The sequence below is a fragment of the Mustelus asterias genome, chromosome 17, assembly GCF_964213995.1.
Source record: "Mustelus asterias chromosome 17, sMusAst1.hap1.1, whole genome shotgun sequence".
NCBI classification, from domain to species: Eukaryota; Metazoa; Chordata; class Chondrichthyes; order Carcharhiniformes; family Triakidae; genus Mustelus; species Mustelus asterias.
Window position 1 is genome coordinate 51889727 of NC_135817.1, and position 25610 is coordinate 51915336.

Sequence of the window (25610 nt, forward strand, 5' to 3'; positions counted from 1 at the left end):
ATTCTTTTCATGCTAGGAAGCCACAATGAATTTTATGCACTGACTTCCAGATAATATTGGGGTAATGTCCTGATGATGGTAAAGAAGACCAACCTGCATATGTAAAGAAGAACCCAGCTGACTTTCAAGCTGGTGTTCCTCTCTCTTGCTCAGAGGAGGAGATTAAGATCAGAATCTGTGAGGAGACTGCAGGATTGGTGTAGGTAAATTTATAATGGGCGGGCAGGATTGAAATGAGCAGTTTGGTTTTGAAACAACGAGTGATTTATTTTCATCAGTCTGATGAATGAATCGTACTCAGTTCAACAGTGACGCACATATTTCCCTACATTTCAGATACATAACACAATAAAGACATCACATGCATTCGCTATAAACAGACTTTTGCCAAAACATTGAATGTATTGCCAAAACATTGAATGTATTCAAGAGGCGGCTAGATATAGCACTTGGGGCGAATGGGATCAAAGGTTATGGGGAGAAAGCAGGATTAGGCTATTAGAACCATAGAAAATTACAGCTCAGAAACAGGCCTTTTGGCCCTTCTTGTCTGTGCCAAACCATTTTTTGCCTAGTCCCACTGACCTGCACTTGGACCATATCCCTCCACACCCCTCTCATCCATGAACCCGTCCAAGTTTTTCTTAAATGTTAAAAGTTTGCATTAAAAGCTATTAGCTGTAAAGACTCACATTCCAATCATTATTCATGTAAATTGAGTTTGTGTCTTTGTGCCCTGTTTGTGATCAGAACTCCCACCCACCTGATGAAGGAACAGCCTGTTCCGAAAGCTAGTGGCTTTTGCTACCAAATAAACCTGTTGGACTTTAACCTGGTGTTGTTAGACTTCTTGCTGGTGGGAGACAGGACATATCCAGGGATGATGACGGTGGTGTCTGGGACATTATCTGTAATGTTATGAAACCTGTTGATGTTCAATGTGAGGGCATCCTAAATCCCAGGAGGAACAACTTGGAACGCTGGTCCTTAATAGTTTGTTTTTGAGATTTGGAAAAAAATGTGAGAAAAGAGATGAAATCCAGTGAGGAAAAGGGCTAATCTTATTAAAATTACAAAATGTTTATTAAACTTTAATACACACACAAAAGACAACAGTGAAGAACGACATTTAGAATAAACTACAATAAAGGTTACCTATACAGTATACTTGAATTACACCCCCCCCCCCCCGCAGCTAAATCTATCTACTTTTCTAAACTCCGAGAATACACCTTCTCCAAAACAATATCCCGTAGGTTTTAACACTATGAGCCAAATCCAGCAAATAATTACCACACGTGACCTTTGGGGCGGCACAGTGGATAGCACTGCTATCTCACAACGCCAGGGATTCCGGTTCGGGTAAATATGTGGGGTCACGGAGATAGGGTGGGATTGCTGTCGGTGCATGCTCGATGGGCCGAATGGCCTCTTTCTGTACTGTAGGGATTCTATGATTCTATGACTTGTATTTTTCTTTTAGGGACTGTTCTTCTAGTTTAGGATAGAATTTCTGGGGTATAACACAGCTTCTTCTGCTCTCTTCAACAGCTTGTTTCTCTCTAAAAAAACTTTGAAAACTTTGCAAAGCTATGATCTAGGTCACTAGACTGCTAGACTCCACTTTGCTTAACAAAGTATCGGTTTCACCCTGCTACTCGTCTAATTTGCATCTCACAAGCCTCAGTGCAGCTAAATGCCGATCAATCTCACTTTTATCCTATCCTTTACTTTTCATTTCATTCCAACTTCCTAACAGTAAGGGATGATTTCTTGACTGTGACTATGTCAGGCTATTGCTTGACAAGTCTGTGGGATAGCTCTCGCAATGATGGTTCAAGCCCTGGGTGATAGTAAGGATGGTTCTGCAGCGTTAACGGGGCTGGATTTAATTGCTGTTGTCTTTTCCAGTGCCTAGGTCATTGCTGGGTGGTGTGGCCGGTTTCATTCCTTTTTAATCGACATTTTAGTGGTTTAATACAACTGAGTAATGGCTTGCCAGGCCATTTAAGAGTCAACCACATAGCTGTGGGTCAGGAGTCACTTATCAGCCAGACCAAGTGAGGACAACAGATTTCCTTCCCCTATTACCTGGCAGGGGTGAAACCATGATCAAGCAAGAGACAAGGCTAGCCCATAGCACTTGGGGTGTACTGACGCCTGTGATTATGGTTTGCCTAAGCTAGGGGTAGACTAAAGGATTAGGGTTGCCATTAAGGTTAAACCAAGGCTTTACCTAATGCAATTTTTAAAAGCCATCTCAGCCTTTTGGCTAAGATAAAGCATTAGATCAAGTCCGAGAGGGGGTGCAATGCCTCAAACTGTCAGCTTGGATCTCGTTTGATTGAGCCCAAGATGGGATGCAAAGTCTTGTCAGCTTGGATCTTGTTTGTTTCTCATGTGGGGACCATGATTAGACCTAATTTGAATTGGCTTTTTTGATTAGAAATAAAGTACTGAAAGTTACCAATAAAAGAAATGGCAAGGCCCAAAGTGTGATCTGAAAATCTCATGGTTGTTTCAAGTTGGCGACTGGACGGAAAGTCATTTCAAGCCGTGATTTGGTGGCACAGTGCTTAGCACTGCTGCCTCACAGTGCCAGGGACCCGGGTTCAATTCCCGGCTCGGGTCACTGTCTGTGTAGGGTTTGCACATTCTCCCCGTGTCTGCGTGGGCTTCCTCCCACAGTCCAAAAGACGTGCAGGTTAAGTGCATTGGCCATGTTAAGTTCTCCCTCGCCCAAACAGGCGCAGAAGTGTGACGACGAGGGGATTTTCATGGTAACTTCATTGCAGAGTTAATGTAAGCCTACTTGTGACACTAATAAATAAACTTTTTTAAAAAGGTTGCACACCCACCTAGCTCTCCACACCAAACAGCCAAAGGCAGTCAGGGCGCATGTGCGCCAATCAAAGAACCAGCCGGCCGGCTCCCGCGCCTGCGCACTGCTAGTTTAACCGAAGTTCGGGGCTGGTTGCGTGGCGGTGGTCAGGTCGGCCGGCAGGAACCCGTTGCCGTGGCGACGAGCGCGGTGTGTCTCCCACTCCCGCCTCCGCCAGCATCTCCCACTCCACCTCCAGTGGTACCGGGGGCTGTGTTAGGGTAACTCCGTCCGGCCAAGCGGAGGGGCTAATGAGCATCAGTGTTTGCGCTTGCCGGTCAGCCCGATGGCGGTGGACACCGTTTACCAATCGATGGGAGGAGTGAGCAGCTATCAGGTGTACCTCATCATCTTACTGAACCTGCTGCAGGTGAGTGAGGCGCCCAGTCTGAGCACTGAGAAGGAACTTGGTGGCTGTCGGGGTGCATGGGACATGTCAGTTTGTGTGAATTTTGAGTTTCACTTGAATCGTCTTTTTTTTAAAAAAAAGATGAATAATACAACTGGAGTCTGTAAGATGATCTCGATCACTAAACGAGGCCAGGAAGAAGTGTTCGATACAAATTAAACTTTTTGTTTCTCATTTCTACATTTTTTAGTTACAAAGTCTTTGATACAAGTTAAACTATTTTTTCTCGCTTCTACTTTTTTTATTTACGAAGTCTTTTTGATACAAGTTGAACTTTTTTCTCGTTTCTACGTTTTTTTTTAGTTACGAAGTCTTTGATACAAGTTAAACTATTTTTTTCTCGCTTCTACTTTCCTTATTTCCTGATGCCAGTGAAAGTTGATGCAAACTTTAATATGGGTGGGGAAAGTTGGATCTCAAATGTTGACTTTCGTAACTCGTGTCTGATTTGCGTGGTTAGAAATATTGAGGCCCCGAATTCCATTGCTGGCAAACGCTATTTGGCACATCTGCCTGCTGAAGAATTCAAATTGCCTGGAAGAGATTTAAAAAGGTGGTTGTTTGTGATACATATTAAAGGAAGTGCTTAAACTGAGTGAGTAGCAAAGTTCCACAATGAGTAGAAGATTGGAGGCTGGTAAGGAGAACATTCAAATGGTTGGAATGGATATTGTGGAAGTAATTATGGCAAAATTGTCAGTGAACACCATCACTACTTCAAATTTGATTTAATTTATTATTGTCACATTAGTATACAGTGAAAAGTATTGTTTCCTGCACGCTATACAGACAAAACATACTATTCATAGAGAAGGAAAAGAGAGAGTGCAGAATGTAGTGTTACAGTCATAGCTAGAGTGTAGAGAAAGATCAACTTAATGCGAGGGAGGTTCATTGAAAAGTCTGATGGCAGCAGGGAAGAAGCTGTTCATGAGTCCGTTGGTATGTGACCTCAGACTATTGTATCTTTTTCCTGTCAGAAGGAGTATGTCTGGGATACACGGGGTCCTTGATTATGCTGGCTGCTTTTCCGAGGCAGCGAGAAGTGTAGACAGAGTTACTGGATGGGAGACTGGTTTGCATGATGGTCTGGGCTTCTTTCATGACCCTTTTGTAGCTCCTTGCGGCCTTGAACAGGGTAGGAGCCATTCCAAGCTGTGATGCAACCAGAAAGGATGCTTTCTATGGTGCATCTGTAAAAGTTGGTGAGAGCTGTAGTGGACAGGCCAAATTTCCTCAGTCTCCTGAGAAAGTAGAGGCGTTTCTCAACTATAGCATCAGTGTGGAATGGCCAGGACAGGTTGTTGGTGATCTGGGCACCTCGAAACCTGAAGTTCTCGACCATTTCCACTTCGTCCCTGTTGATGTAGACAGAGACATGCCCTTCACTACGCTTCCTGAAGTGGATGACTATCCCCTTTGTATTGTCGAAATTGGCAGCAATCTTTGGACTTCCCACCTGTGCAACTTAATGTGGAAATCCAGGAGGGTCCTATCAGTAATTCTACGTTTCTCCATAGGGTACACTGTTAAGCAGGCTCCCATCTCAGAATCCATTCAAATCTGAGTGGAAGCAAGTCATCCTTAGTCCCAAGGGACTGTTAAGCAGGAGCTACCAATCGATTAGAAATCACTGAAACTGATGAACTTGCCCTTTTACTCTGTTAGTCTCAATGTTAAAAACCCATGAAAGATTCACTTGTCCAATGAGGTACAACTAGGTTTTTAATGATGCATTAAATTCATGATTACTGCTGAAACATCTTTGATTTTAAGATAGCTTTATATGTGAAGTATCACATTTCTCTAAAATCCATATATTTTCAATATTTTTAATGTTTACTTATATTTTGATTTCTGCTTTAATTACTTGTGTCCCAACGATTTATTTTGCTTTCTGTAAAATATAATTAAAAGTGAGGGCTGCATTTTACTCAGTGTTGCCTTTTGAGAATGATTCAGTGTGATTGGCTGCTTACCTTGCTGATGAGAACATTGTTGCTGAACTCCTAGAGATCCCCATGACACGGTGCCAGATTGAAACAAATATTGGGGAAAGGGCAGCCTATGCTATGTGGATCGCAAGGTCTTTTGTGCACGGCTCTCCTTGAAGTTTGTGGCAGGGGCAATTGCTTGTTGCTGACTGAAATCTGGGTCATGGGGTCTGCAGGTAGGAAAAAAGCATGGATGAGGGTTTCAGCAACAGATGGGCTGATGCAAGAGTGGGAGACAGGCTGTGTTTCCAAGGTGATCTTTGTGATGTAGAGGAGATGGAGTTGGAAGCTCAGCTCAGGGTTAAATAGGACACCTGAAGTAGTGAGTGGTTCAATTCAAATCAGTGGCTAAGAAGTGGGTGAAATTGGTTGTTAATTGTATGCAGGTGGTGGCCCCTTGGAGGCCCCTATAAATAGTCACTGATTAAGACTTTGGTCATTGGGGCAGGAGGGTGTTTGCATGCTATGTGTAACAGTGTAAATAAATGGAAAATATGCAAATATTGGCTCCAGTTCTATCTTTTACCAACTTGAATTGACACAATCACAGAGAATGGCAGCCTAAAGGTGGAGTAGGAAGTCTCACAACACCAGTTTAAAGTCCAACAGGTTTATTTGGCACTAGCTTTCGGAATCTCAGGTTCCATCAGGTGAGTGAGGACTTGTGTTCACAAACAGGGCATGAAAAGACACAAACTCAATTTACAAGATAATGGTTGGAACAAAGAACAATACAGCACAGGAACAGGCCCTTCGGCCCTCCAAGCCTGCACTGATCATGTGTTCCTAACTAGACCATCCGTTTGTATCCCTCTATTCCCAGTCTGTTCATGTGGCTATCTAGATAAGTCTTAAATGATCTTAGCGTGTCTGCCTCAACCACCTTGCTTGGTAGTGCATTCCAGGCCCCCACCACCCTCTGTGTAAAATACGTCCCCCACATATCTGTATTGAACCTTGCCCCCCCCTTACCTTGAACTTGTGACCCCTTGTGTTTGTCATTTCTGACCTGGGGAAAAAGCTTCCAACTGTTCACCCTATCTATGCCCTTCATAATTTTATAAACTTTGATTAGGTCGCCCCTCAACCCCTGTCTTTCCAGGGAGAACAACCCTAGCTTACTCAATCTCTCCTCATAGCTAATACCCTCCATCCAGGCAACATCCTGGTAAACCTTTTCTGCACTCACTCCAAAGCCTCCACGTCCTTCTGGTAGTGTGGCGACCAGAACTGGACGCAGTATTTCAAATGTGGCCTAACCAGGGTTCTATATAACTGCAGCAACATATGCCAACTTTTATACTCTATGCCCTGTCCAATAAAGGCAAGCATGCCATATGCTGCCTTCACCACCTTTTCCACCTGTGCTGCCACCTTTAAGGATCTGTGGACTTGCACACCCAGATCCCTCTGTGTGTCTATACTCCTGATGGTTCTGCCATTTATTGTATAGCTCCCCCCTGCATTAGATCTACCAAAATGCATCACTACGCATTTATCTGGATTAAATTCCATCTGTCATTTCTCCGCCCAATGTTCCAGCCTATCTATATCCTGCTGTATTCTCTGACAATGTTCATCACTATCCGCAACTCTGTGTCATCCGCAAACGTACTAATCAGACCAGCTGCATCTTCTCTATATATCACAAACAGCAGAGGTCCCAGTACAGAGCCCTGTGGAACACCACTAGTCACAGACCTCCAATCAGAAAAAGACCCCTCCACTGCTACCCTCTGCCAGTTCTGTACCCATCTAGCTAGTTCACCGTTGATCCCGTGAGATTTAACCTTTTGCACCAGCCTGCCATGAGGGACCTTGTCAAATGCCTTACTAAAATCCATGTAGATGACATCCACGGCCCTTCCCTCGTCAACTATTTTTGTCACCTCAAAAAAACTCAACCAAATTTGTGAGGCATGACCTCCCTCGTACAAAATCATGTTGTCTATCGCTAATGAGATTATTCAGTTCTAAATGTGTATAGATCCTATCTCTAAGAATCTTCTCCAACAATTTCCCTACCATGGACGTCAATCTCACTGGCCTATAATTACCCAGGTTATCCTTGCTACCCTTCTTAAATAACGGGACCACGTTTGCTATCCTCCAATCCTCTGGGACCTCACCTGTGTCCAATGAAGAAACAAAGATTTCTGTTAGAGGCCCAGCAATTTCATCTCTTGTCTCTCTCAGTAATCTAGGACAGATGCCATCTGGCCCTGGGGATTTGTCTACCTTAATGCTTCCTAAAACACCTAACACTTCCTCCCTTGTAAGTGAGATTTGTTCTAACATGCGAGTCTTTACAGGTTATAGGACGGGGCATAGAGTATAAAAGTTGGGGTCTGATGTTGCAGATGTATAGAACGTTGGTTCGGCCGCATTTGGAATACTGCGTCCAGTTCTGGTCGCCACACTACCAGAAGGACGTGGAGGCTTTGGAGAGAGTACAGAGGAGGTTTACCAGGATGTTGCCTGGTATGGAGGGGCTTGGTTATGAGGAGAGATTGGGGAAACTGGGGTTGTTCTCCTTGGAAAGACGGAGGATGAGGGGAGACTTAATAGAGGTGTATAAAATTATGAAAGGCATAGATAGGGTGAACGGTGGGAAGCTTTTCCCCGGGTCGGTGGTGACGTTCACGAGGGGTCATAGGTTCAAGGTGAAGGGGGGGAGGTTTAACACAGATATCAGAAGGACATATTTTACACAGAGGGTCGTGGGGGCCTGGAATGTGTTGCCGGGCAAGGTGGTGGAGGCGGACACACTGGGAACGTTTAAGACTTATCTAGACAGCTATATGAACGGAGTGGGAATGGAGGGATACAAAAGAGTGGTCTAGTTTGGACCAGGGAGCGGCGCGGGCTAATTGTTCTTTGTTTCTCGTTTCAAGGCTTCATTCTATGATCATCTTGCTGGTGCCAGTACAGAGCGAGACTGCGGATAGTTGGGAACCTGTCTCGGGGGCAGGGAATTCAGATGGTGTTCGTAAAGCAGAAGTGGAAATGAATAGGGTTGGGAAGCATTTTCTGATCAGGGCCAGTGTGATCTCCTGGACTCGTTTCGATCGCCACAGGGGGTCGGAGAGGAATTTCCCAGATTTTCTTTTCCCCATATTGGGGTTTTCACTCTGGGTTTTCGCCTCTTCCTGGAGATCACATGGTCTGGAATGGGGGGGTGGGGGTGAGTTAATAGGTTGTGATGAACAAAGCATCGTAGCTGTGAGGGACAGCTCGGTGGATAGGATATTAGGATGTGGATAGGATATTAGGATGTAGATAGGCTGGAAAATTGGGCGGGGCTCCTGGATTCAGGATTCAATCCTGGACCGGGGAGCGGCGCGGGCTTGGAGGGCCGAAGGGCCTGTTCCTGTGCTGTATTGTTCTTTGTTCTTTGTAATCAAGTCAGAAATTCAGCCGAGGGCTCAATTTCTGCACCACCACCAAAATGGACCCCATCAGTCTCGCAGCAGACACGGAGGAATTCATCAGGCGAATGAGGCTGCGGGAGTTCTTCCACAAACCCCAAGAGGCCAACAGTGAACACAATGAGACAGCCAATGAACCCGAACAGCCGACAGAGAGACCCGCAGTGCAGCAACCGAAAAGGAAAGAGTTGAATTGGACTCCCCTGGAAGGCTGCTGCCCTCGACTCGACATGTATGCCCAAGCCGTCAGGAGGTGCACCAATGCCAGATTCATCAGCCGCACTCACAAGAGAGCCCCTTGCGTCACCCAAGCACAACGCAACGCCATCCGTGCTCTCAAGGCCAACCGCAACGTTGTCATCAAACCAGCAGACAGAGGTTCCACTGTCATACTGAACAGAACGGATTACTGCAAAGAAGTGTACCGACAACTGAACAACCAGGAACACTACAGACAGTTACCCGCAGATCCGACCAAAGAACACACCCGTCAACTCTACAGACTGATCAAGACCTTTGACCCGGACCTTCAGAGCATCCTCCGTGCTCTCATCCCATGTACTCCCTGCGTTGGAGATTTCTACTGCCTCCCGAAGATACACAAGGCCAACACACCATCCCATCACATCAGGCAATGGGACCTTGTGTGAGAACCTCTTCCGGCTACGTCGAGGGCATCCTGAAATCCATTGTACAAAGAACCCCCAGCCTCTCGTGACACTATGGACTTCCTACAGAAACTCAGCACACATGGAGCAGTTGAACCAGGAGCACTCCTCGTCACAATGGGTGTTTTGGCACTCTGCACCAGCATCCCCCACAACGACGGCATTGCTGCAACTGCCTCAGTAATCAATGCCGATAACTGCCAATTTCCAGATGCAATTCTACAACTCTTCCGCTTCATCCTGGACCACAATGTCTTCACTTTCAACAACCAGTTCTTCTTCCAGACACACGGAACAGCCATGGGGACCAAATTCACACCTCAATATGCCAACATCTTTATGCACAGGTTCGAACAAGACCTTCAACTGATGCTACACACTAGATACATCGATGACATTTTCTTCCTTTGGACTCATGGCGAACAATCAGTGAAACAACTATATGATGACATCAACAAGATCCATCCCACCATCAGACTCACCATGGACTACTCTCCGGAATTGGTTGCATTCTTGGACACACGCATCTCCATCAAGGACGGTCATCTCAGCACTTCACTGTATCGCAAGCGCACGGATAACCTCACGATGCTCCACTTCTCCAGCTTCCACCCTAAACACGTTAAAGAAGCCATCCCTTACGGACGAGCCCTCTGTATACACAGGATCTGCTCGGAGGAGGATTGCAACAGACACCTCCAGACGCTGAAAGATGCCCTCATAAGAACAGGATATTGCGCTCGACTCATCGATCGACAGTTCCAACGTGCCACAGCGAAAAACCGCACCGACCTCCTCAGAAGACAAACATGGGATATGGCGGACAGAGTACCCTTCGTCAACCAGTACCTCCCCGAAGTGGAGAAGCTATGACATCTTCTCCGGAGCCTTCAACATGTCATTGATGAAGACGAACATCTCGCCAAGGCCATCCCCACACCCCTACTTCTTGCCTTCAAACAACTGCACAACCTCAAACAGACCATTGTCCGCAGCAAACTACCCAGTCTTCAGGTGAACAATGACCACGACACCACACAACACTGCCACAGCAACCTCTGCAAGACGTGCCGGATCATCGACATGGATGCCAACATCCAACGTGAGAACACCATCCACCAGGTACATGGTACATATTCTTACAACTCGGCCAACGTTGTCTACCTGATACGCTGCAGGAAAGGCTGTCCCGAAGCATGGTACACTGGGGAGACCGTGCAGATGCTATGACAATGGATGAATGAACACCGCTCGACAATCACCAGGCAAGAGTGTTCCCTTCCAGTCGGGGAACACCTCAGCAGTCACGGGCCTTCATCCTCTGGTCTTCGGGTAAGTGTTCTCCAAGATGGCCTTCACGACACACAACAACGCAGAATTGCTGAGCAGAAACGGATAGCCAAGTTCTGCACACATGAGGGCGGCCTCAACCGGGATCTTGGGTTCATGTCACACTATCTGTAACCCCGACTTGCCTGGGCTTGCAAAATCCCACTAACTGTCCTGGCTGGAGACAATACACACCTCTTTAACCTGTGTTTGGCCCTCTCTCCACTCCCGTTGTCTGTACCTTTAACACTTGATTACCTGTAAAGATTCGCATTCCAACCATTATCTTGTAAATTGAGTCTGTGTCTGTATATGCCCTGTTTGTGAACACACGTCCTCACTCACCTGATGGAGCCTGAGACTCCGAAAGCTAGTGCCAAATAAACCTGTTGGACTTTAACCTGGTGTTGTGAGACTTCTTACTGTGTTTATCCCAGTCCAATGCTGGCTTCTCCACATTATGGCCTAAAAGTGAACATTAGAAGATTAAAAGTCAGAAAACTATAGTTCTAGTAGCCACTGGAAAATTGGCAGGGTGTAATTATTACCTTCTGATGTACTGAGTCTAAATCATATGCCCATTTGAAGAATGAAGCAGCTATTTTGATATGGGTTAGATCCCTACCAAAGGGAACACCAGATAAAAGATAATAGTCCCAGGTGACCATCGGCTTTTAAAAAATTCATTCATGGGACATGGGCATCACTCGCTGGCCAGCATTTATTGTTCATCCCTAGTTGTCCTTGAGAAGGTGGTGCAGTCCATGTGCTGATGGTTGATCCACAATGCCATTAGGGAGGAAATTCCAGGATTTTGACGCAGCGACAGTGAAGGAACAGTGATATATTTCCAAGTCAGGATGGTGGGTGGCTTGGAGGGGAACTTGCAGATGGTGGTGTTCCCATATATCTGCTGCCCCTGTTTTTGATGGAAGTGGTTGTGAGTTTAGAAGGTGCTGTTGAATGGATCTTTGGAGAATTGCTGCAATGATCTTGTAGCTAGTGTACACTGCTGCTACTGAGAGTCGGTAGTGGATGTGGTGCCAATCAAGTGGGATGCCTTGTCCTGGATGGTGTCAAGCTTCTTGAATGTTGTTGGATGGTTTTAGATGGTCAATTGGCTTTGGGGAGTCAGGAGGTGCGCTACTCGCTGCAGTATTCCTAGCCTCTGACCTGCTCTTGTAGCCACTGTTTATGTGATGAGTCCAGTTGAGTTTCTGGTCAATGGTAACCCCAAGGATGTTGACAGTGGGGGATTCAGTGATGGTAACACCATTGAATGTCAATGGGTAGTGGATAGTGTCTCTTATTGGTGATGGTTATTGCCTGACATTTGTGTGGCGTGAATGTTACTTGCCATTTGTCAGTCCAAACCTGGACATTGTTCAGATCTTGTTGCATTTGAACATGGACTACTTCAGTATCTGAGGAGTTGTGAATGGTGCTGAACATTGTGCAATCATCAGTGAACATCTCCACTTCTGACCTTATGACAGAGGGAAGGTCATTGATGGAGCAGCTGAAGATGGTTGGGCCTAGGACAGCACCCTGAGGGACTCCTGCAGAGATGTCCTGGAGCTGATCCTCCACAAACCATCTTCCTATGTGCCAGGTATGACTCCAACCAGAGGAGAGTTTGCCCCCGATAACCATTAATTCCAGTTTTGCTAGGGCTCTTTGATGCCACACTCAGTTGAATGTGGCCTTGATGTCAAGGGCTGTCACTCTCTCTCACCTCTGGAATTCAGCTCTTTTGTCCATGTTTGAACCAAGGCTGTAATGAGGAGCTGTGTGACCCTGGTGAAACCCAAACTGGCCATCGCTGAGCAAGTTATTACTGAGCAGGTGCTGCTTGATAGCATTGTTGTTGATCCCTTCTAATACTTTACTGATGATCAAGAGTAGACTGGGCGGTAATTGGCCGGGTTGGATTTGTCCTGCTTTTTGTCTACACAACATACCTGGGCAATTTTCCACATTGTTGGGTAGATGCCAGTGTTGTAACGGTACTGGAAGAGCTTGGCTAGGGGAGCGGCAAGTTCTGGAGCACAAGTCTTCAGTACCCTATTTCCGGAATGTTATCAGGGCCCACTGCCTTTGAGGTATCCAGTGCCTCCAACCGTTTCTTGATGTCACGTGGAGTGAATAGAATTGGTTGGAGACTGGCATCTGAGATGCTGGGGACCACTGGTGGAGGCCAAGATGGATCAGCCACTCAACACTTTTGGCTGAAGAATGCTGCAAATGCTTCAGTCTTATCTTATCCTTTTAAGGGAGAGAGCTGACTTGTGGTGATTTAACCTGAGAATCACCACACCTCAGTTGAGGGGCGAGGTTATGAAAGTGGGCCTTCATGAATAACCTCAGTTGGTGTAGGAATTGAACCTGTGCTGTTGGCATTGCTTGGTATGGCTCCTGCTCTACCCAAGACTGCAAGAAGCTACAAAAGGTTGTGAACGTAGCCCAGTCCATCACGCAAACCAACCTCCCATCCATTGACTCTGTCTACACTTCCTGATGCCTCGGCAAAGCAGTCAGCTTAATTAAGGACCCCATGTACCCCAGACATTCTACCTTGCATCAAGTTGATCTTTCTCTACACTCTAGCTATGACTAACACTACATTCTGCACTCTCTCATTTCCTTCTCTATGAACAGTATGCTTTGTCCGTATAATGCGCGAGAAACAATACTTTTCACTATATGCTAATATGTAACAAAAATAAATCAACTCCAATCGCTCTCCATCACTAAGCAGCTGTTCAGCCAACTGAGTTCAACAGCCACCAGGGAGCTGCCTCTGCTGTTTAAAATCCCTGTCGGGTCCCCTTGAGCCCAGTGCCTGACAAGCTCTCATCCCTGCTGGCAGTACTGAACTTTGATCTGGCTGCAGTTCATGATGGCCAGTCTTTAACTGGATAGCCAGCGTGAACTCGCATATTAGTTGTGATTGCAGCCAGAAGTGGAAATTGCAGCCGCTTCCAGGCCCTCCAGTTGTACATGTGTGATGATACTGTGCTTTTAAGAAATGTATTTTACTCCTATTTCTCTGAAAGTTGTTTAAACAGACCCTGGTATTTTATTGTTGCCGTACTATCTGTGGCCAGTGTCCTCTAATTGTTATTGAAGCAATATAATGGACATCTTGTTGAATTTTAATCTGGCCTAATGCAGTGCCTGGGGTTTTATGAACCTTTTGAAATTGCTGGGTGGAGAATGATTGACAAGTCAGATGCTGCCTGGGCACAGTTTGTTTTCTTAGTTTCATTTTGCTTAGATGCTATTTGGATGTGAGACAGAAAACAGTGGCTCGTGTTTTCCCTCCTCTCTCGAGTTGAAAATTCTGCTGTCTGTTAGTTGCAGTTGGAGGCTGGTGGAGGCGGACAGAGTCTCTGTCTCTCTCTTTCCCTCCAGAGGCATGCTGAAAGTTCCAGGACTGGAAAGCCTCAAGCGTTTTAATTCGACATCCAAAGGGCCAATTCACAGCAGGTGTTTAAAAAGCTGCAAAATTCAGCATTACGAGAGCATACCTTTTTGTGTCAAGTCTGGAAAGGGGTGTATGTTTGTGGGTGTTGCTTAACTTAGAACATCATAATTAGCTGTTAAGGCTTGTACAGTATCGTGGATTTTTTTGTAGTTGGTAAAAGTCATGTTAATTTTTCTTATTTTAACTGTTCTTAAATAAACTTTGTTTGGTAAAAGCTTCCTAGTGGGTCACTTGGATCATTATGCTCACCCATGCCAAATTCAAAGATAAAGACTTGGGATCCAGGCTATCGTCATAAAATACCTTGGAGTTTCGGGCCTGGGTCGTAACACATGCACATCAGGCACAAAATTCAGACCCTGAATTTTTCATTGAGTGTTAATGGCATCAGGTGACAAACATCAGATAAGAAAAAGAGCAAAAAAATTGCTGGAATTCTGAAATAAGAAGAAAACATATTGGAAAAACTTAGCTGCTGAGCTCTGATGCAAAGTCATTGACCTGAAACATTAACTGTGTCTCTCTCCACAGATGCTGTCTGATATGCTGAGTTTTTCAGCGTTTTTTGTTCTTATCAGGCAAAAGCAAATTGTCTTCAAGTTACATTGGCCATATGTCTCTGATCATACTTATCAAAAGGTGTAAATCCTGCTAAAAGATGTAGGTATGGTAAAAGAATAGCATATGAGGTTAAGATGAAAAATTAGTGAGAAGTGTGAAACCTGTAAAAGTATTGGAGGATGCTGTCGCATTTTATAGTAAGCTTTCCTTTGGCAGATGACTTTAATAAGGCAGTTGCGACATTTCTAAAGATGTGGGACAAAGAAATATATCTACAGGAAGGAAATGTGGCATTGTAATACTTTGTGCAGGATATGGAGGTTTATGATTCAGTTTGTTTTGAAATTTTGGTTTATGCATAATTACTAAGAATGGAATTTACTAATTGTATATTCATTGTGTTTAATTTCATGCAGGTGGTGGACGTTCACCAGTAAAAAAGCAGACTAAAATTGTTGTTGGATTAGGAACAACTTGGGTATAACTTTTAAATATAAAAATGTGTGAAGATTAGCTTCTGTTCTATCCTTCACCAACTGATATTGGAACATTGGTCAAGGAATGAAGTTTGTGGCGAGGATACAAAACAATAGCTTTAGTCATTCAAATGTTTAATTGCAGAAAACTCTTTCAGTATTGTATGCCAATCAGTGAGGGGGGGGGGGCGCGGTGTCAAGAAAGTTGTTGATGTGGTTGAGTTGCATATCATCAGAGTATATGTTGTACTGGATGTGATTACTTCAAATATGTTACCAAGGCGAAGCATGTAAATGAGAAACGGGAGGGGATCAAAGATAGATCCATGAGTTAATGATGCATGTGCAGGGAAAAACATTGCTAGAGACATTCGGGCCATGATAGGATCAGAGGAGTGGAACCAGGCGCAGGGAGTCCCACTCAACTGGAGAACAGATGAGGCATTGGCAAAAGGTGATGTGGCTAGCCTTGTTAAAGCCTGAGCAGAAGTCGAGAAGGATGAGGAGCGATAGTGCGTCATGGTCACTAAGGATATAATTTGTTTGTTTTGATTAGGACCACTTATTGTTATGGCAGGAAATAAAGTTATGGGGAAAAGCCCAGAAACTCCTTTTTGGGAAAATTGTGAATGATGTAAAGTTTGTCTTTTTTACCATGCATCTAGCTCCATTACATGGATCATTATTCATTGTAAAAATCTTAGTCAATTTTTGGCATTGATGCGAAATAGGCCCAGCCTGAAAGTAATTGATTATTTTGATCATTTGATTCAAGCCTATCCAAATTGGCTTCTCTAAATATTGACATTTTAACCTTAGAGTGAAGGTAAATCTTCATAAAATTAGGGTAATTTCTTGCTCAACTGACTGACTTGAGCCTCATAATAGATAAGTGTGTATTCGTAGTGCAGAATACTGACACGGACCGCACTCACTCACTGCCTACTGACTCCTTTCTTTCTTCAGGTTTATGTTGCTGCCCAGGCTGTTTTCATGACTATAGTTGGAGCAGGATTACCTATTTACTGGGACTATGGAGACATTTCAGCGAATCGGATAAGGGATAACTCTACCGTCAATCTGAATATGATCTTTAAACACTGGGTTCGTATGGTGAATAAAAGTGAGATTCAAAAGCATGTTCATTTTGACTCTGCCTCCTCATCTGTAGTCAAAGAGGTAGGTGAAAATTCCGCAGAATGGCCACCTCATTTTAAGTTTATTGTCTTGACATAAATTTATGATTGAAATCTTCAGAGTGTGAAAATGTATCTTGGCTGTACTCAGGTATATTAAAATGAAGCATCAAACAAAATCTATGGAACAGAACTTGAGTTGTCTTTTCTTGCCAAAGTATGATCATGATCAAAAACTTGAACTCTTCTGGCTATAAGATCATAGGAAATAGGAGCAGGGGTAGGCTATTTGGCCTTTTTTGCCTGCTCCACCTTTCAATAAATTCATGGCTGATTTGATTCTGGCCTTAATTCCACTTTCCTGCCTTTCCCTGTACCTTTAAGGGGCTGCCTTTTCATTTTGTCCCTTAATTTGTTAATTTTGCTTTAAAATTGGATAAAACTTGACTCTTTTTGGAGATTAAAAACCTGCCTAACTCTGCCTTGAATTAGTCAATGGCCCAGTAAACACAACTCTCTAGGGAAGAGAATTCCAAAGACCAACGACCCTCTGAGAGAAGAAATTTCTCCTCACCTCAGTAATAAGTAGAAAACCCCTTATTTTTAAACTGTGCCCCTAAGTTCTAGATTTTCCTCACAAGGAGAAACACCCTCTTAGTGTTTATCCTCTGTGTCTACCCTTTTGAGCCCCTCAGAATCTTACACGTTTCAATAGGCGTATTTACTCATTTGGAATGAACTAAACTACAATTTGAACTCTTCTTGACAGTGGTACCTCATTGGAGATGCTTCATACAAAGTTGTTGTGGCCAGTTCAATATATTTCTTTGGTGTCTTGGTTGGTGTAATCACTTTTGGGCAACTTTCTGATCGATTTGGAAGGAAAAAAGTTTACTTGGCAGGTATGGTGATTAAAGGGAAAGTATCTTTGATGTTTATCAATTTATCAACATGAAAGTAATTCAAAATGAATTGAGAACACTGATCGAGCGTAATCATCAACTTGTAAGAAATAGGAGCAGAATTATGCTCAACAGTCCCGTAAGCCTTTTCCGCCATTTAATATCATGACTTATCCTCAATCTCAATTTGATGTTGCTGCACAAGCCTACATCCTTTCATTTCATTCGAGTCCAAAAGCCAATTAATCACAACTTTGAATTTAGTCAAGGACTAAGCATCTATGATAGAGAATTCCAATAAATTGTATCCTCCTGAGTGAAGAAATTTCTCTCATCTTGATTTGAAATGGCCATCACATATCCAGAGATTACCCCTCCGATTTCTAGAATCTTTTAGCCAGGAAAACTAGTTTCTCATCTAATTTGTTAGATGTTCTTGGAATTTTATGTTCAACAAGATCATCCTTCATTTTTAATTCCAGAGAGTTTAGTCCAATGCTCTTATCTCAGGACTCCTTCTAGCAAACCTTAATTGCACTCTCTCTAAGACAAGCCTTTGTTAGGTATGAAAATCAAAACTGTAATCTGGTACTGGCGCTTCAGGTTTGACCTTATCAGAACCCTGTACAGTTTCTGCAAGACTCCTTTACTCTTGTACTCCAACCTCGTTGAAATAAAGGCTAATTTTCCTTCGTAAATTTTTTAATTCATGGGACATGGGAGTTGCTGGCTGGCCAGCATTTATGGCCCATCCCTTGTTGCCCTTGGTGGGCAGTTGAGAGTCACATGCAGGCCAGACCAGGTGAGGACGAATATATTTCCCTCCCTGAAGGCCATTATTAAATGAGATGGGTTTTTCCAACAATCAACAATGATTTCATGGTCATCAGTGGATTCTTATTTCCAGACTTTTTTTTATTGAATTCAAATTCCACCAGCTGCTGTGGCGGGATTTGAACCCTGGTCACCAGAACATTAGCTGAGATTCTAGATTAATAGTCTAGTGATAATACAACTGGGCCATCACCTCCCCAGTGCTTGTTGTATATGCATGTTGGCTTTCTGTGTTTCTTGCACATGGGTATCCAAATTCCCCTAATAGTTTCTTTTTCATTTGAAAAATCAGTTTTCTGTTATTTCTACCAAAGTGAATAACACATGTTTCCCCACATTTCCTTCATTAAACTACTAAAACCCTTTACAAACTCTGTCCTTCTTGCCATTTACTTTCCACCTAACTTTTGTGTTCTCAGTAAGCTTGGATGCATTACATTCAATTCCTTTATCTGAGTCATTGAAATAGGTTGTAAATAGTTGGGGCCTCACATTGATGGTTGCTGCACCCCATTAGTAAATGCCTGCTGAACTGAAAATGACCTCTTTATTCCTATTTGTTTTAGGTCCTTTATCCAATCCTCTCTTCATGCTAATATAATATCCCCAACTCCATTTGCCCTAAACTTTTGCAACAAGTTTTCATGTGATTATCTTATTGAATGCCTTTTGAAAATCCAAAAATATTACATCAACTGGTTCTTCTTTATCTACCCTGCTGGTTGCATTGTCAAAATAACTCCTTGACAAATATGATTTCCCTTTCGTTAAATAAAATGTTGATTTTTGCCTAATCATATAATGCTCTTCAAAGTGCCCTGCTAACACTTCCTTAATCATAGATGGTAACATTCTCCAACTGCTGACATGAGGTTAGCTGGTGTGCAGTTCCATATTTTCCCACTCTCTCCATTTCTGAAGGTGTTCCATTTGCTATTTTAGGGGGAATATCACAACCATTGCATCCGCTATCGCTCTAGCCTCCTCTTTTAAACCCACAATGTAGGTCAGCAAATCCAGGGAATTCGTTGCCTTTCTATTAATTTGTGCAGTATTATTTCTTATGTGAATTACTTCAAGTTCCTCACTCTCATTAGACCCTTGATTCCCCACTATTTCTGGTATTGTTCTGTGTCTTCTATTGTGAAGGCCAGATACTTAGAGTGGTAGTGTTCAATGGAGATAATGGGGTTGGCTGGAAAGCTGGCAAGAGCCCGCATTGACTCTTTTTAGGAAAGGATTGCTGAATTGATTGCCACTCTAGCACTTAATTGGACAGTGGTGAGCTTTCCCTGGGATTTGGGGCCTGAGAAAGTGGAAGTCCCACTACTAAGAGCGCTGGTAGCTCTATTGAATGGTAGTTGCCATCTGGGAGGCACCCACATGAGGTCTAATGCCATCACTGGATTCCACTTCGCAGGTGAGGGAATCACATGGGAGGGATTTGCTAGCAAGTGGGGGGTGGTTGGTTCTCAATTGGTCTCCCCCCTTCTCAATGCTGTCTCCCTCAATAAGTGGGTTTGCTAGTTGTGTTTTCCATATGGCATGCCCACTCCCCCAACTGCTGCTGGGTTAATACTAGCAGAAGTAAGATGGTGCCCTTTAAATGGGCATAAATTGGTGACTTAAAGGTCTCAATTGATGATGGGGCAGGAAGGCATACATGTGCCTCAACTCGAGTGGATGTGGGAAGCTAGCAGGATCCTCACCGTCTGCCTGATTAAGTGCAAACCCCACCACCAAATTCACTACAGGAGAGAGAGGACATTAAATTCTGTCCAAAATATTTGTTTAATGTCTCTGCCATTTTCTTAATACCCAAGATAATTTCTTCTGTCTCAACCTCCATAGGATCAAGATTTACTTTTGTTAATCTCTTCCTTTTTGCATACTCACAAAAGCTCTTAATCATTTTATTTCTAGCTAGTTAACACTTGCATTTTGTTTTCTCCTCCTTTATTTGATTTTTTTTCTTTTAGCCATCTTTCGGTATCTAAAACTTTCCCAATACTTGTACTTAGTACTCTTCATGGCAATGTTATAAGCCACTTCTTTTACTCTAATACTCTCCTTCGCCTCTTTTTTTTGTCACCGATTTATCTCTTTCATGGAGCCCTGTGGAACTTTTGTTTCTCAATGGAATGTAGATTTGTTGAGAATTGTGAAATATTTTAATTGGCATTGGTAATTTACCTTTTAACCTAAGAGTATACAAGAACAAAGAAAAGTACAGTACAGGAACAGGCCATTCGGCCCTCCAAGCCTATGCCGATCATGATGCCCTAAATAAAATTTTTAAAAAGCCTTCTGCCCTTACTCGGTTTGTATCCCTCTATTCCTTCCCAATTCATGTACCCATCCAGATGCCAATTTTAGACTTGAGTCTGACATACTCAAACTCAGTGTGAAAGTCGTCATATTGTGATGATTCTTTCATTCGTTACTATGAAAGATAAAATAACCAAAAATGATTCGGTGACTAACATAACTAGTACAACAAAATAATAGATCTCACTACACTTTATAGGTGAAAGATACGATCCCAATTGAAGCATTTTGTCCAGCCTGCAGCTGGTTTCTAGAATAAAGGCAAACAAAAGGTACAAGCATTTAGGAGTTCCTAAATTAACAGCTTGGGAAACCATAAGACCATAGATATAGGAGCAGAATTGGGCCATTCAGCCCATTTGAGTCTGCTCCGCCATTCAATCATGGCTGATATGATCCTCATCCCCACTCTCCTGTCGTCTCCCCGTAACCCTTGATCCCCTTATTGATCAAGATACTATCTATCTCTGTCTTAAAAACACTCACTGACCTGGCCTCCACAGCCCTCTGGCAATAAGTTCCACAGATTCAGCACCCTCTGTTTGGAGGATTGCATAGTGATGATACTGAAATAAAGAATCAAAATGGATGATTCCGAAGTAGAAATTCTATAAAGATAATCTGACGTTGAGAACATATAACAGCGCTCCCCAACCATTTCCAGAATGTGACCCCATTTTATTGCTTCCAATGCCCTAGACCTCAGAGAAAATATGGGTGGAAGAATTTGAGGGTAGGAGAGCTGTTGGGGGGCGGGGGGTGAGTGAGGGAGGTGGATGGTGCCTTCAGACAATTTGCACAATCATTATCTTGGAGAGCACACTTGAGGCAGCTAAATACTTGCAATAACTTCAACTAAAATTTGATGCATTGTAAAATCTACATTGTAAATTGGACTCATGCATAATTAACTCTTTATAATTCTCCTTATAACTCTACAATTCTTAGCTGCATAAAATTTTGGAAGTTCCATTTCTGCACTTGCAGAACATTTTATGTACATGACTGCAAATTAACACACACAACCAGATTTTATGATGGTCATTATAATAGGGCTTTAGTAATGTACAACGAAAAATATCAGTCTAATATGTAATCATACAAGTTTTTGTTCCCCGATAAAAGTATTTATGGCTCATAAAACCTTTAAGCTTCAATTTAAAACTCAATATGCATATAATCTCAAATTTACACTCTTTTGTATAAGCTTTGGCTTTTCAATGACATAGCTAGTTGTATCTATTTTAATACTTAGGATATGGGTTTCTGTTGGTTTGGGTTTATGTAGTTTTTACCTTTTTGAAGGATAATGAGCGCTGATAGTGTGGTAATTGTACAGAGACTGCTCAAATTTGTATAGCTGACCACAAGATCACTATTAAGTAGCACAGTGTATTATTATTGATGGGTGCATAATATTTCAGATGTCCTTAAGGCAGCTAGCTCATTGTTGCTTTTGCAAAACTGGAGTATTAGAGAGGAATATCTGCATTCTTTACCAACGTGCAAAGCACTGCTTTTAACCAACACTGCCTCAGAATAACTTAACAAAAATTGCATTTGGGTACTTCTGTGGCTCTTCAATTCCTGCTTTGTTGGCAATTTTATTTAGTGGTTCACACTTGCCCTTCATGTGTGGTGCTATTTGATAATTACAGAAGTCAACAGAAACATTTCCACTCAACATTCAGAAATTTTTGAAAAAATTAAAAAGACCAAAATTACATTCCTTTATCTTAAATCTATAAATTGTTTTACTTCTAAATGAAAATACATGTATGTACTCTAATTGAGATGATTTATTATTTACCCAGGTCTTTCTCTTGATATATTTTTTGGCATTGTAAGTGGAGTTACTCCTACATATGAGATCTTTGTGATATCCCGTTTTGGTGTTGGCATGATGAATGGAGGAATGTCATTGGCATCCTTTGTTCTGCTCCAGGAGTATGTGGCTGTTTCTCATTGGGCACTAACTGGTAAGATATTGATCTTGTCCCATTAAGTACTTTATATGATGAAACAGGCATATGTATGCGCCTATGCTCTTTCTGCAGGCACATTTTATTGATGGGAATGCAGGAGCAGGGTAGTGGATGGTCCATGGTTTGCAATGCTGTTGGTTAAACTGGCTGTTATAAGCTGTAGATTGGTAAGAGCAATGCCAATAAAGACTAGTCTATTACATCCTGCTTGTATTTTTTGCCCCTTTTGGAGAACTAATTCTGATCATAAGGTTACATAGTAATCTACAGCATAAGAACAGACTATTCAGCCCAACTGGTCCATTTCAACTCCACATAAAACTCCTCCAACCCCTCTTCCTCAACTGGTATCAAAATAAATTTTTATTCCCTTCTTTCCACCTCTATTTACCCAGCTTCCTTTAAATGCATTTATATTGTTTGTATCAGCAACTCCTTGTGATGGACAGTATCACTCTGAGTAAAGAAGGTTCTCCTGAATTCTTTATTGAATTTGTTAGTCACTATCTTTTATTTACAAATCCCTGGCTTTGGTCTCCCCAGAGATGGAAGCATCTTCTCTATGCCAATCTTGTTAAACCATTTCATAACCTTCAGCCTTTTCTTTTATAGAGAACCGAGTCCCATGCCCCATTTTATCCTATGGGGGAAAGTAGTGCAGGGAAGCAGAGTACAGTCTTACCAAGATATTCACCTCGAGTGATTTTGCAGTAGACCTATTGCACTATTGCTGTTTTATGTTTCACCTTTTTCTTTATTCCCTTTGTTAACTCACCCACCCGACTCTGGTCAGATGGTCTCTGCTCTGCGCTTTTATGTTTGATACATAAAAGTAACGTTTAGAATCTAAAACCCTATTCTGCCATCTCAGCTCAGTTTTGGAAAAGTTATTGTGAATGATAAGATGCACTACCCTTGAGTCTTTGCTCAAGGGGCCCAGTGTGAAGAACTTGAGGAATGAATAGAATACTGGGCTGGAAGAAGTTGTTCTTAATTGTGGCTAACACGGAGGTAATTTGATAACAATCAGACAAAACAGTGATTAAAAAAATAAATCTTGTTAAGTTAATATGAAATTTAAGAAAATACTTTTTGTCTTCCTAGGGTCACTACAGAGCCTTTCATTTGCTGTTGGGATTTCTCTGTATGCACTACTTGGATACTTTATTCGACCATGGCGGACTTTGGCCATTGTGATCAATATTGAAGGCTTACTCATTCTGTTTCCATCTTTGTAAGTTGGATATTCAGCACATATGAAAGAAAAATGTGAATTAGGAAGCAGTAATTTTCTTGTTCAAGAGGGTGCTTTTGTTTCTGAATCTTGGTCATACTATAGTGGAGTATGTTACAGTAAAACCATTGTGAGATTTAGTCTAATAGTCTGTGAGGAAGTGACTATACTCATGTGATCTGAGTCCAGTAGAAAATAATTTGATGGAATGTTTTCATAACTGTAAATACGTTACAATAAAGTTAGTGTTTGAAACTGACAGTTTTCAGGAGTTGTTAAAACTACTCCAGCCCAACAACACAATGACATAGGGCGATGTCATGAGATGTAAAAAGATGGTGGTAGAAAAATCTCAAACCTCTCCAGTCGAGGTCGAGGTAAAGAAGGTTGTAGGCCTTAATCAGGCTGAATCGTGATAAGTTGTATAAGCAATTCACTCGATTTTGAACCACTTTGCTTCTTAAAGGGGCGTCAGACTGAGAAGGTCAGTACACTTCAGTATGCAATGGTCAACTGTGCGGACAACATTTGAGTTACCGTGAGGATCGAAGAGAGTAAAGTCACGTATATCAAATTCCTCTATGAATAGAGATATATTTCAATCTCAGCAAAAACACCGTGGAACATGCAGAGTTCAACAAACGTACCCAGAGACAAGGGGGAAGAATCAATGCATTTATTTTTTTATTTGTACCAATTATCAGAAGACAGAGTATGGTAATCAGTGCAGCCAATTCATGAGGGAATAGTTGTTGCAGTAATGTGTGATGTATTAATAGATAATTTGCAATACTGACGAGACTTGAGGTGAGCGAAGGGAGAATTCAATTAAGTAGGCAAGCTGACGCAGAATCGATTGATAGACGAGAGAGAAAGAGAACAAAATCCTAAAAATGGATACAGTTGAATTCAATAACATAAAAAGGGAAAATGAAGAGAATGTATGTGTGGCATGAAAAGCAATTAATGATGCCAGCCCAGAGATGCTATTGTTGGTGTGGAAGAGAAAGGCACAGGCACATGAATCGTCTCACTAAAGATTCACAATGCCATTGGTACAAAAAGATGGGGCATTTCCAGGCAGTATGTCACAGTAGAAAAACAGTAAGAGTTTTAACAACACCAGGTTAAAGTCCAACAGGTTTATTTGGTAGCAAATGCCATTAGCTTTCGGAGCACTGCTCCTTCGTCAGATGGAGTGGATATCTGCTCACAAATAAGGCACACAGAGACACAAACTCAAGTTACAGAATACTGATTAGAATGTGAATCTTTACAGCTAATCAAGTCTTAAAGATGCAGACAATGTGAGTGGAGAGATGCCCTCGTAAGAACAGGATATAGCGCTCGACTCATCGATCGACAGTTCTGACGCGCCACAGCGAAAAACTGCACCGACCTCCTCAGAAGACAAACACGGGACACGGTGGACAGAGTACCTTTCGTCGTCCAGTACTTCCCCAGAGCGGAGAAGCTACGGCATCTCCTCCGGAGCCTTCAACATGTCATTGATGAAGACGAACATCTCACCAAGGCCATCCCCACACCCCCACTTCTTGCCTTCAAACAACCGCATAACCTCAAACAGACCATTGTCTGCAGCAAACTACCCAGCCTTCAGGAGAACAGTGACCACGACACCACACAACACTGCCACAGCAACCTCTGCAAGACGTGCCGGATCATCGACACGGATACCATCATCTCACTTGAGAACACCATCTACCAGGTACATGGTACCTACTCTTGCAACTCGGCCAACGTTGTCTACCTGATGCACTGCAGGAAAGGATGTCCCGAGGCATGGTACATTGGGGAAACCATGCAGACGCTACGACAACGGATGAATGAACACCGCTCAACAATCACCAGGCAAGAGTGTTCTCTTCCTGTTGGGGAGCACTTACAGCGGTCACGGGCATTCGGCCTCTGATCTTCAGGTAAGTGTTCTCCAAGGT

At 42.8% G+C, this 25610-nt stretch overlaps 1 protein-coding gene across 1 annotated transcript in view; it reads left to right on the forward strand.

The window, feature by feature from the left end:
* The first annotated feature begins 12784 nt into the window (after nucleotides 1-12784).
* The window catches only part of LOC144506066 (solute carrier family 22 member 15-like), a 73640-nt gene continuing 60814 nt past the window's right edge, over nucleotides 12785-25610 (forward strand). The window contains exons 1-5 of the mRNA XM_078231883.1: nucleotides 12785-12811; nucleotides 16200-16412; nucleotides 17139-17271; nucleotides 22248-22412; nucleotides 23523-23652. Of these exons, the coding sequence (XP_078088009.1) occupies nucleotides 12785-12811; nucleotides 16200-16412; nucleotides 17139-17271; nucleotides 22248-22412; nucleotides 23523-23652 (668 nt within the window). The remainder of the gene's footprint in view (nucleotides 12812-16199; nucleotides 16413-17138; nucleotides 17272-22247; nucleotides 22413-23522; nucleotides 23653-25610) is intronic.